This window comes from Lupinus angustifolius, chromosome LG05, assembly GCF_001865875.1.
Source record: "Lupinus angustifolius cultivar Tanjil chromosome LG05, LupAngTanjil_v1.0, whole genome shotgun sequence".
Lineage (NCBI taxonomy): Eukaryota > Viridiplantae > Streptophyta > Magnoliopsida > Fabales > Fabaceae > Lupinus > Lupinus angustifolius.
The window spans coordinates 22,584,217-22,597,499 of record NC_032013.1 but is presented as its reverse complement, the minus strand read 5'-3'; the positions used below and the strand labels follow the sequence as shown (position 1 = coordinate 22,597,499).

The following is a 13,283-nucleotide window of genomic DNA, read 5'->3' as shown; positions in this document are numbered from 1 at the left end:
CGATAAACATAAATATTGACGATAAAAGATTTTGTGTTATACTTGATTTTATCTTTTATTAATGACTTTCTACTTGATTAAAAGTCAAATTTCTTGTAGTGATTGTTTCATTTTAAATCCAATTTGAAATTCAACTATAGAGACTTCTAATCAAGATTCAATTAAATCTGTAATTGAATTAAACTAACCTTGATTAATTGAATAAGATGGAATTCAAACACAAAAAATAGTCAATCCACATTGTAATCGATTTAACCTACTAATCCATGCCAGTGCAACTTTCAAACCATGGTTGTTAATTAGTCTCAAATCATCATAATTTATTTTTATATTTTCTAATAATACATCATCTTGGAATTTGGTGAGAACATGTCTTGTGAATTTAAGCTTATTCATTACATTTTCTGCATTTTTATAGACTTAAAATTAGATTTAATATATTTGCATTTTTATAGACTAGAATCAAGTTAGAAAAATTTCATTTAACCTAATTTACTCATCTATATGGTGATTTAATAGTTAAATATATTGAAATAGTAGTGCAAAAAAATAAATATATATAGGAGGACCGTTAAGATATGGGGCTAGCTGTACTAGCTAATGTCATTTTTAGAAGGGAGAAAATATGGAAACAAAAATAGACAGCATGAAAACTAGCTCGTGATAATCATAGAATAATTGCATCACAAGCCACAAATCTTTAATAACATTAAACGTTTTAAAACTATGTGAAAACTTAACTTGATGATATTTTATTGGCAGTGCATCAACATCCATTAAGACGTAGAGTATAGCCCCAAAATTAATATTTGTTTGAGTTATATATATATAAGGTGTATATGTTATGTTAATGGAGTTTATCTATAACAACAAAGTATAGACAGTAATATGATTATATATTTAAATACTACCTAAAAGGGTATAATTAGCATATTTATTATCATTACATAGAGCTAGCTAGCATCATCAATTTTTTCTTTACATACCAATAAAGCAAGCAAACATCTCTCTATATGTATATATGTAAAAAGCTATATATAAGTTAACTGAAATATGCATGGCCTCACCTTATGTGTAATTGCCTCCAGTTGTTGAAGAAATTTGTGGCAATATAACTGATTAGACTCGAACATTCTTCCAATATCCTAATAACCAAAATCTCAATACCCTATTAAAATCTTTACAATCTAAGGTAATAATCCCTTTTTCTTAGTTCAATATCTCCTTGTGCATCAATAATATAATAATAATAATAATAATCATTATCATCTTCATATACCTCCCTAGCTAGAAACATGAAATTGAGCTAAGCATACCAATTCATTCCTGCTATTTGATATGGTGTTGTTCTAAGTAACCCATCATTTATTGATCCAAGCATTGTTTGTTGTTGGTGCAATGAAGGAGTTTGAGGAAGTTGATTAAGCATAGTGACAAAAGAGCTAGAAGTACCATTATTATTATGATTATTATTATTATTATTCTCTTCAGTTCTCATAACACTTCCATCATGTTCAACACTCTCTAAACTGAACCTTTTGTTTGTTGATGAAGTTCCTGCCACTGCCACATCTTGATCACCATTCCAATACAAAGAAGAGAGTGTTCTTTTGGATGCTGAATTATTAGTAGGGTTTGAAGATGCAGTAATATTTGGCATAAAATGAAGATGTGCCTTAGAATTTGAGGACCCTAAACCATTACTTAGCACCATTTCTTCATATAAGTTTTGGTCATTTTCCAACAATGAATTACTGTAGCTTGTGGACATCTTTGAAAGATGAAACCTTGCATTCATCTGGCCCACGTTGATTGAAGGAGGTATCCTTTCAATCATTTCATCCATTGAATCTTCTCTGTCATGCTCTAGTGGGGACCTATGTGTATTGTTCTTCTTGTAGATTCGGCATAGTACCCAATCATCAAGCTATAATTAAGAAAAAAAAATACCAATATACAAATCAAATGCTAGTATATTTTGTGTCTAAATAAAATTTATTGCATGTTAAATCAAATATAATATTTTATTTGATAATTGGATAATTATAATGATTTAATTATTGAAATACTAAATCCTATTCGTTTAATATTTGATTGTTTACTTGCAAATTTAGAAGGAAAATGTTTTATGTTCCATCAATTATTAAGATAAAATTGAGATCTCGATAATATTATTGTTCTTTTTTTTTGGTATACAATAATATATTGTGAGCTAGTGTAGAAAATGTTGCAGAAAATATGTTATGCAAATAATTGAAGTAAATTTGAAACTCATGTTTTAAATTACAGTTATAATTAATTATGTTTAATGTAATAATTGTGAACAAATAAGAAAAAAATGTGATTGGTTCAGGTTTTTTATGACATGTTTGCCTAAATCACCAAAAGCATAAGATTGTCATCATAGTTGATGATGGAAATTTTTTAACAAATAAATAAAGAAAGAAAGGTATATAATTAAGTACAAAATTGAGAGTCATAAGATGGTGTCTAATGGTTAAGATGAAATATTTAATGGATGAAGTGAATGAGGTTATGGGTTAGATATTAACATACTAAAAAAAACAACAAAATCAAAATAGAACAAAGCAAGAATTGTATGAAAAAAGTGTCTTACCCTTAGAGAGTTTTTCTTGTTGCCCAAGTCACAACCAAGAGGCTTATTATTAGGCTTGTTATCAGCAAGCCTATACTCATGCATGATCCAATTGGTTTTGATCCCTCTTGGTGGCTTCCCTCCATAGAAAACCAAAGCTTTTTTCACACCAACTTTTTGTGTCCCACCAGAAGTTAACACAGGCTTATCTGTCCCTGTGGCTTTCCAATACCCAGAAGTTGCAGCCCTGTTTGGCCTTGCACCATTAGGGTACTTCCTATCCCTAGGACTAAAGAAATACCACTCTTGTTCTCCAAACGCTGCCTTAGCTGTGAACACAAAATTACAAGTTACAAAAAACAACAAAAGAAAAGAACAAAACAAACCAAACCCATTTCATTTTGTAACGTAAAGATTCCAAATTTGTATTCTTTTGGTGAAATTAATCAATATGTTGATGTAATGATGTAAGAATGTTAAATCCCATATGGCCAAATAGTAAAGGTTTAATTCTTGGGATGAACAATCACACATCTCGAAGAGATATTTGTTCATTTCTAAAAGGTGAAGAAACACCATTGGTAATACCAAAAAATTATTCATACCTGGTAGCTCCCATGGATCAAACTTGTAGAGATCAACATCAGCAATTATATGAACTGGAAGAGGAACTGAGGCAGCTTTTTTCTTCAGGTAGTGAACCACGAGTTCCTCATCTGTGGGGTGGAACCGGAACCCAGGTGGCAGGTTCGGTTGTTGTTGTGAACCGGTGGATGAATCAGTGCTCTCCATGATGCTTTTTTTTGTTTTTCTTCAATGGTTATGGTTTCTTCCACAGAAGAACATGTTATGAGGAAATGTTATGTTTTGGTTTTGTTATCACATAAAAGAGTTGAAAGCCCATGTTGTTTTATATGGCCATGGATGTGGGAAATGATCAAGTACAAGCAAATCTATTTGTACATACAATGGTCTGGTGATGTGTCAGAGGTTCAGAGGATGTTTAGCCTTTTTCACAACTAGGATATTATTACTCATAAAATGAGTTTGTATTTTAAAATTACAAATTAATTTGAGTAAATTACCCCACAATTTGAGGAATTTGGATACTCTTGTATGATGGAGAATCTTTTATTATATTGAGATTGTGATTTGTGGTACAAATAAATATTAAATTGTCATAATTTTAACTTATTTTTTAATATATTTTTTATATTTAATAAAGTCTCATTTCTCCTTAGAATTCATATTGGACTATTTAATATTAAAGATGAGTTGAACTCTAATTAGAAGTGACCAATAAATACTTAGATATCGATCTAAAATAATTTCTTTAAACTTGATAGCAACCCAATTTTTAAATTCACCTTAAGTAGTTTTTTTATATATAACTCACTCAAGTAATGAGGTTAAGCTTTGTTTATTCATTAGAAAATAGCTTTTATATACAAAAAAAATAATTTACTTTTTTTAAAACAAACTCGCCTTAGATTTTTTTTATGGATTTTATTATTGGGAATCGTAGTTATGAAGTAGTTAGACTCCTCTCTACTAATAGAGATACAAGTTATGACAAAATGTACTAAAAAATCAAAAGATAATGACATTTAATTTTCATTGAAGTTGTAATTTTAACATTAAAAATACACTACAAAATATAATTTATCTCTCCATTAATAAAGATGAATCTTACTCAAAGTGGATGCGGGTGCATGGGAAAAGGTACTCACCTGATGATGACGTTAACTGGAATTCTCTCCGTTGAGAGGTTGACACGTGGAATTCCAAATCATGGAGGTTGACACGTGAGTGGGGCCATGAAGGACAGTGCTATTTTTATTTTCAATTTCATTTTTTTTGTGCTTTTGGTTGATAGTGATTTTAATTATGGTTGTGTTAATGAAAGAAAAAGGGCACAATGGAAGGATAAGTGTGAGGTGTGAGAGCTAAAGATAAGATTTTAGTCTCCTTTTCATGCTCTTGTTGTGCAAATGGCACCATCAATACCAACATAGATCTAATATCTTAGTTCTTGTCTCATACATTATTTCATGTCAATGAAAATATATTATGTCAATTAAAAATTTTAAATTTTTATTATTATCATTTTTATTTCATTATCATTGATCTGAGATAAGATATGATCATATGTTCTCATTAACACTAGTGTTACAAAAAATTTATGCTAATTTCCAAACCTGTGGGGCCCATGCCATAAATCCACTTTCAAATTTCAACCATGGGAAAGGTATAAGAGAATACATCAGTATTAGTCATGGCATGACCTATATCATATATGATAATGTATTTTATATAACTTTAGCTTATTTTTCATCATAATTGTTTTTGTTTGTAAGTGCATGTGCAATAATGCAAGTAGAAGGGCGAAAATGAAACTTAACTGTTTTTTACATTGAAAGAGTTGTAAGAAGCATATTGGAGAAAAAAAAAATAAGAAAGAAACAATTAGATGTATATTTACTTCGCAGTTTGTGCTATTATCACTTTTGTGTAGTTTATATTTTACTTATAAAATAGATATACTAATTTTTTTATAGTAACATAAGAAGCTACGATTGAAAATAGAGAAATCGGACAAACCAAGTTAGAATTGCCCGAATTTTTATGAGAAAAAAATGGGATTCTATAAAGTAAGACACATAGCATATGTGTTTTGACAGGAAAAAAAATATTTTTTCTATCTTTTCAATCTCTATAGCTATTTTTTAATTATTATATATGCAGCATATATAAATGCATCATTACTCAATATATTACTTTAAAAGTGAATATATATTCAACTTACACTAATTTAAATACTCCAATATTATATTTGGCCTAAATTAAAAATCTAGTTCCACTTTTAGTGCTTAAGGGGTTTGATCGATGAAGAAAATGTCAAACAATTTATTTTGACATTTCTAATTTAAGAAATACTTGAGATTTAAATGGAAATGGTGTTATTATATTTCAGCACATTCTAAGAAATAAAATTGGAAAATATTTTTTGTGCACAGGAAAAGGTTGATATTACATAATATATGGCTACTCAATATTGCTAATTAATGAAAAAATATTTTCTAGATATTTAATTGCAAACCATTTAACTTCTACTCACATATTCACTATTGTGTTTATTTTTGTTAGGGATTAATAGATTAAGTCACAAGAAAATAGAGTAGATGTCAAACTCAGTATGTATAAGAGATCAAATATTCTATACAATTGGAATTTTTAGAACAATTACTCAGAATGGGTTTGTGAGTTGGGAAGGAAAAGAAAGTGAGAGGATGTTTAGTAATGGTTCGGGTCAAATTGGGATAATGATTATGATTGTAATTATTTTACAATTTAATATTTATAGATTGTTAGTGTAAAAATTTATACACATTTACTATATTATCTTTGTTCATTTAGATTATTTTTTTGAAAGATTAATGATAATTAAATATGAATTATAGATAATGTAATAACTATGTATAAAACTCGTACATTATCTACATACATATTTTTCTCGTTATATTATGTTTAAATTTAGTCAATGTGACCACAATTACTACCCTATTACCCTAGTATATATAGGATCACAAAATCAAAACTAAAACCATGGTTAGGGTTATCAATGATCACAACAAACACTTAATGAGAAGACCAAAACCTAACAGTTGGTTAAGTTCCTAATAGACTTAACTAAGCATAAGGCCATGATGGTCACATGCATTAATAGACTTGACTCCTCCTCAATTGCGATTTGTGAGAGGTATAAAATATACTTGTAAGATAATTATATAGTCTTCTATTTTTTTTAAAATTTAACTTGCAAATAGACTTTAAGGTGAGTCTGGCCTCTTACTTCAAACTCTAAAGTGAACTCGTCTTGATACTCAATTTCCTAAAGTTGTTGAAATCATTTCAAATAATTAGTCTAATTTTTAGAGACATAAGGAGACTAAGAAAAATCACAATACACAAAACTATTAGGAAATATTCAAAGGTGAGTTTTTATTAATGGAAATGATTTATAATATACCGAAGAGTATTCTAAAATTATATAATATTGCAATTATAATTATGTTTGTTGATCATACTCTAAAATCCTATTTCTAATATAATTTTTATGATAATTATCTATTTTCAATTATGTTGCCACTATTAGAAGCACTACCTTTGTTAAATTTTAGAAGCCAATAATATATCAACTTGGATTTCAAATTCCTACCATCCCCAAGGGTTATGAAGGTGATGTACATGGCAACACATGCAGAGAAAGCATGCATGAAGACAAAGAAGGCCATTTCCTCCAACGATGCAATCAAAACCAATAAAGGATCTAAAATCTTCAAATGGGTAAAACCTACACTATGATGGGTGGGGTCCAAATAATGGTTCCATGAGCGACCAAAGGGTCCCATTGATAGTCATTTGTTGTAGACCATGACACGAGGTGGAGCTACCACAAGGTGGAAAACAAACCCTAGATGTCACAAAACCATATCTCCCATCATAACCACATAAACCTCAACTCCTTTTTAGACTATCAAATTAAAGTGTGTATGAGAGTTTTGTGGTATATTTTTTTTATTGGCAAAAATATAATATTAGAATTCAAAAGAAGTATAAGAGAGTCAAGGTGAAAAGTATAAGGTGGGGGTTAAGACTATACTTGGACGAAATATTAGTAAGGGTCGGTAACCCAACTCGAGTAAGGAATTATGGATAAATTTATTTTCCCATTTATCTATAGTTAAAATTTAAGATATTTTCTTTGATTTAAAGTGACATCCTTTCGGGCTAACTAGATGGACCACGTTGTTTCTAACTAAATGATGTTCCATAACTTTTGATGTTTTTTGTGGTTCGACATACCCATATGTATCATAAAGTGACTTCTAAGAAAGCTCATGTGCTTGTTGTTTGTTTAATTTAAGATTTTGTTCATTAAAAAATTAACATGAAATTTTTTTTATTTTAAATTTTAATGTATTAAGTATTTAATTTTTATTTATATTTTTCTTTAATTTCCTCATTTTTCTATGACTTAAGTGTGTTACTAGGGCTGCAAGTGAGTTGATTTTGATGTTACTCATTATTGATTGGGCTAGCTTGAGTAGATTTATTGAGTATAATGCATACAAAAACAAAAAAATGAAATAGTAAACCTACAAAAACAAAAAATGAAATAGTAAACCTAACTCAACGTTGGTATTTCAAAATTAAAGTAATAAGTTGTGCATCATTCTAACATTACTAAAAGATTCAAGAGTAAATACTAATTTTAGTCCCTCATGTTTTTTAATCTTACTAGTTTGGTCTCTCAAAATTGAAAAACCCAAAATAATCTACAAAAATTTCAAATGTTGGTCAAATTAGTCTTTTTTAGCATGTTTTAAAACACTTGGTAAGGACTAATTTGACTCATATTTGAAATTTTTGAGACCATTTTGAGTTTTTCAATTTTTGAAAAACCAAACTGGTAAAGTCGAAAAACATAAAGGACTAAGTAATTACTCAAGCCTCAATGCATAAACAAACTATGTAACAACCAATAAAGTATAATTCTATACACAATTAATATAAAGACTTAAATATAATCATTATATTATTCATTATTTATATGAATTACATAGTAAAGAGTAATACAGTTAAAATATATAAAAATCATGAATACATGTTTTCCTAAATTGAAATGAATGGGTAAGTGTGATACATGTGTGTTTTTGTGTGTAGAGCATGCCTAGTAATAGTAAAATGATTTAATATTATCATTATGCTTACTTGTATTGGTTTATGAGTTGGTTAGTTTCCAACCCAAGCCAAACCTAGAAATCAAACCAACCATGATTGGTTCAAAAAAAAGAAGACTCAAACCAACCTAATGAACCAAAACCGGTCAATTAAATGGTTCCATAGTTTTTTGGTTCTCGCAAAGTGGCAGACCCATGAGAAGTTCAATATGTTTTAAATGTAGATATTATATCCATGTTCATGTCCTCATCGATACATCAACTAATTAAAATGTATCATTTAATTAAATATAAAAGTAATAAAAATAGAATTATATTAATTGGTGTAATTTGATTAGATAAAGATAGAATGATACAAGATTTTTAATGACCGATGATCTCTTTTCATATGTTAGTGCCTAACAAAAAAAAAGATTAATCTATTAAATTAAATAAGATATAAGTATTACTTTACTTATTTAATAATATCACATTCATAACTTGTCACTCCATTTCTTTCCCTTTTAGTAGCTTTACTCCTCTACCTGTATATTTGGTATTTTATCTTAATTTATTTTATAGGTAATCCTTTTTATAGTCTAATTCTTAATGCGTATTTCAATTCTTATGACTTACTCTCCTGAGGAAAACTAACTATTTTAATTTCAATAATTTACAGTCAAAACACAATTCAAAATCTAAATCATCCAACATTATTCATCTCACATTTATCAAAGTAACAAAATTTGAAGTCACTTAATCTCTTTCCAAATTTTTATCTGTGCAATCAACTTGGGAAAACAAATATGTTGTAGGGTTCTCCTAAGTAAAAGAAGCAGATATTATTTTTATTCCATAATAAAAAGTAGAAAAGATGAATATGATTGACTTGATCCCATTTAAAAATTGTTGTAATTAAGACCTCACAGATATCTTCATCAAAGATTCTCTAGCATGAGTTAGATTTCACTTGTCTCTTTGCTTACCCATAAGTATGATTTTCTTCATAATCAACATTTTCACTTTCTTTATTATGGATACAATAGGTAATAATCTTACAGAAAAGATGTTTACCTTATCACTTTGTCTTCCGCAAATGACATTGATAGTTTCAGCCACTATGAAACGGTATATATACTTTCCTTTTTTACTTTTTACTACACCAAAAAACAAAAACAGTATTTTACCAACATAGTCACATAAAATTATAACAATATATTAGGATTTACAATTATTCATAATCTCATTTATCTTAAGTTTGGTTGAAACATGTTGAGGTATAGACCCACCTCACCATATAGAAGTCTTTATATGAGTACCATCATATCCCAAAAAAATGACCTATTTGTATGAATGGATACTCAACACCCAGAATTCTTTATTATGCCATATTAGAATAATTGGAGTTTAACTCTATCAAAAAGCTTACTCATGCTAGAAACTCTGCACTATATTATATATAAATGAAAAATGGAGTTATATCCCAATAATGGATTTGATTCACATTATATCAGTGATTATCAATTTTGTCTCTTTTGCACAATTGTGCATAGATACTTCTTGTTATATTGATTTTTTATGTAACTTGTAATCATGTTGACATTTATTGTGCCTTAATTTATAATACTTTTACTTATTATATAAATGACTATTGATATCAATATTTAACAGAGAGATCAAACAAAAAAAACATAGACCCACCTAAGCTTCAAAAAGTTATGTGTGAAGTTAAACACCGATATGGATTTAGAATTATACATGCATGTAGTTTATTCTGTACTTCTTTTAGTACAACCTTTTATTCTTTTTTTCTTTAGAAGAAAAAGATTATTGGATTCTTTTCAATATTATTAATCAATTTCCAACCATATGACAAGGTGGGAAATAGAGGAAGGACACTTAATTATAGTATTATGTTTGTTATCAATGTTATGAATAAAAACTTTCTCGAGTGCTAGAGAATAAAGTTTTTGTTTTTTCTTTTGTTTTCAACACCAAAAAATAATATAAATGTCGTACCAAATTATTTTTATTTTATTTTCATGATATTTATTTTTCCAGTAATGAAGATGATATTTTTATATACATTTGCTTCCACTATTTTCTGCCTTCCACTTAAGTTTTCGTTGATACTCATCTAATATCTTAATTATAAGAAGGCAAATGCCACATTCCATGAAAAATATACAAAATTGTCTCCGCAAAATGGTGAAAATAATAGTGCCTAAGAAAGATGCATTGTATTGTACTGCAACTAATTGGACCACATTTGTGTCCATGTTATCCTAAAATGTAACTCTAAGTAAAAAGAAACCTTGACAGTACCCAAAACATAATACACTAGATTCCAGTTTTGCTGCCCTTGCAAAGGCCCCATATATATCGGATACTTATCCATATCCAACTCATATCATCATTATGTAAGAATCCTTTCATTAATTATTGCACCAACAAAATATTGGTTTAATAGTATAAGGTTCTACTAGATTTTATAATGATTAAAAAGTTAAGAGTTTGATTTCCGAGAACGATATTTATTAGGAGAGTTAGTCACACATCTCGAAAGAGATTATTCCTTACTCATAGAATAAAAAGATACATTTAGTAGTATCAAAAAATGTTCGTTTGGGATGAATGATGACACTATAACCTAATCAACCTCTTAATTTCAAAGAAATGAATTTGATATCGGAAGATAGTATAATTATTATCTATTTATTATTTAATAATATTTGAACTTTTGTATAGCTTCTTATAAAATTAATTATTGCACGTTATTGGACACATTCGAACCATTTCATGCATTAATGAGTTTTATTTACAAGTTTATTCAAAATAAATGATTTGGAACTAGTTAAAAATAGTTTGGAAGCATAAGATAATATGAGTGTAGTGATAACCTATGGTCATACCGGACGGTCAGGCCGGTCAGACAATTAACCGGACTTGAAAATGGTTATGTTGTGTAGTCATAATCGAATGTGAGATTGGACTACTTTGAACCGGAGAAAATATGGCCCGACCATGTCAAACCCGGTTAAAGCAGAATAACTTGGGAAATGAACTGTATGGTTCAATTAAAATTTTAAAAAATGAAACAATACTCTAACATTTTCGTTTACTCCTGTCCAAAAAAGATGGAGATGTATCATTTCAATATAATTATACATAATTATTAATTATAAAAACTTTTGTATTTATATATAGTTATATAATTATAGATAAAAATGATTAATTATATATGAAATCGTCCGGTCCGATCGTACAGTTTGACTGGTAAAACCTAATATGTAATTTCTTTCGGTTTGATGTTCGACTCAGATTTCACAACATTAAATAATATTGCCTTATTATTTAATTTTGTTAACCGGATCATGTCTATTTCTCTTTAATGAGTATGATTACATAAATATCAGATATTTTTTATTTTAAAATTATCTGTATCCTTTAAGAAATTATTAGGTAATATAAAAACTTATATATTTTGACTAAAATAACTTCATTTAATTCACATTAGAATCACATTAAAGATAAATATGTGTGAAATAATAACTACTAAATAAGTATTAAGTTAGAAAATAATATATATTAGATTTTTAAAATATCAAACTATTTTGAAAAAACATGTGTAAAAAATAAAACATAAAAATATAAAAAAGAGAATAGTTAATAGAATATTTTTTGTACTACCAAATATATTCCTTCACTTTATGGGTAAAAAATTAATTACTTTCGAGGTTTATGACTACCCTTTCTAATAAGTATTGTTCTCAGGATATGTGAAGTTTATTAGATAACGTGACGACATATAATTTAACTCAATACAAATGTTACCAATTTTTTTTTATATATTTATACATAAAAATATATGTTGTTATTAATTTAATTTGATTCGTTTAGGACAAAAGAAGCTAGCACTTTACAAGTTAGACTCTCAATTGAAGACCTAGCTATTATGCCCAAAATGATACCTTCCTCAATATAGGTACCAAAGATACATTACTATTACTAGTTTAATCCACGAAAGTAGAAAGGCAAATAGTATTTTTTTTTGAATTTACCATCTACGAAAGCAGGACGATTTGTTGAAGAAATTGCCATGTAAATAGTGTGATTATAATTGTTATACACGTGAATTAAATGAGCATAGATCAAGGTCAATGGAAGATATAACAGATATATCAACTATTTGTGGAAAATGTAACATATCCTTAAATTTATTTATTTTTATCAAAAATGTATTTTTAAACTTATGGTTGATATTTGTATGAGTCAGCCTAATTGACAGAGTTTCAAGACATAAAAGATGTAAGTGTTCAAATCCTGCACAAATTTTTTCCATTACATTCTTGCAACAACAACAAAATTGCCTACTAAAAAAAAGGTTGAGAGGTTTATTGATACATATTTTTTTAAAAATAAATTAGAAATATATATAAAGAACTTTTTAATTATATATAATCCTGGTTGCCCGTAATAGGTGTAAAACAATGAAGAAAAAATTAGGTCAAAATAGAGAATCACTATATAAATATACCAGAATAAGCTATATATTTTTGTGATGTCCCTAATTCTACTGTTGACAAGGTTCTTATATATATTTAAGAATTTAGTTGTCCTTCTTATAAGGCACTTTACATTTCTCATGGAACATCTATTATCTTTTCTCTTATTTGTCATGTGTTCATTAAAATTATACTATTACAATATATTTAAAAAATAAAAATATAATTAATCACTTATGTAATTCAGTTAAAAATATCTTATAATTAAGTTATAGTAGAGTATAATTACTTGTGAGGCATTTTTTAAGAATGGATGGTGGGAGTGAAAAATTACTCTAATCTCAATAAAAATAAACAAAGTATGGTAGGACTCAGCTTCGGAATTTTTTATACAAGACTCACATTAAGAGTTAAAATGGAAGATAGTCACATATAGCTATCCGCATATATATATATATA

The 13,283-nt window shown here is 28.0% G+C and overlaps 1 protein-coding gene across 6 annotated transcripts; it reads right to left on the bottom strand.

Annotated features, from left to right (window-relative positions):
* LOC109348165 (NAC transcription factor 56-like) lies at nucleotides 874-3,498 on the bottom strand. 6 transcript variants are annotated; one of them, XM_019588428.1, is made up of 4 exons: nucleotides 3,202-3,498; nucleotides 2,618-2,925; nucleotides 1,514-1,927; nucleotides 874-1,480 (listed from the first exon to the last, which is right to left on the bottom strand). In XM_019588428.1, exons 1-4 carry the CDS (start codon nucleotides 3,386-3,388, stop codon nucleotides 1,307-1,309), a joined length of 1,083 nt encoding a protein of 360 aa, XP_019443973.1. In that variant the 5' UTR covers nucleotides 3,389-3,498; the 3' UTR covers nucleotides 874-1,306. The 6 variants fall into 6 exon arrangements, with proteins under 6 accessions (XP_019443973.1, XP_019443974.1, XP_019443975.1 ...); XM_019588429.1 differs by having other exon boundaries at nucleotides 874-1,465; XM_019588430.1 differs by having other exon boundaries at nucleotides 874-1,635; nucleotides 1,684-1,927.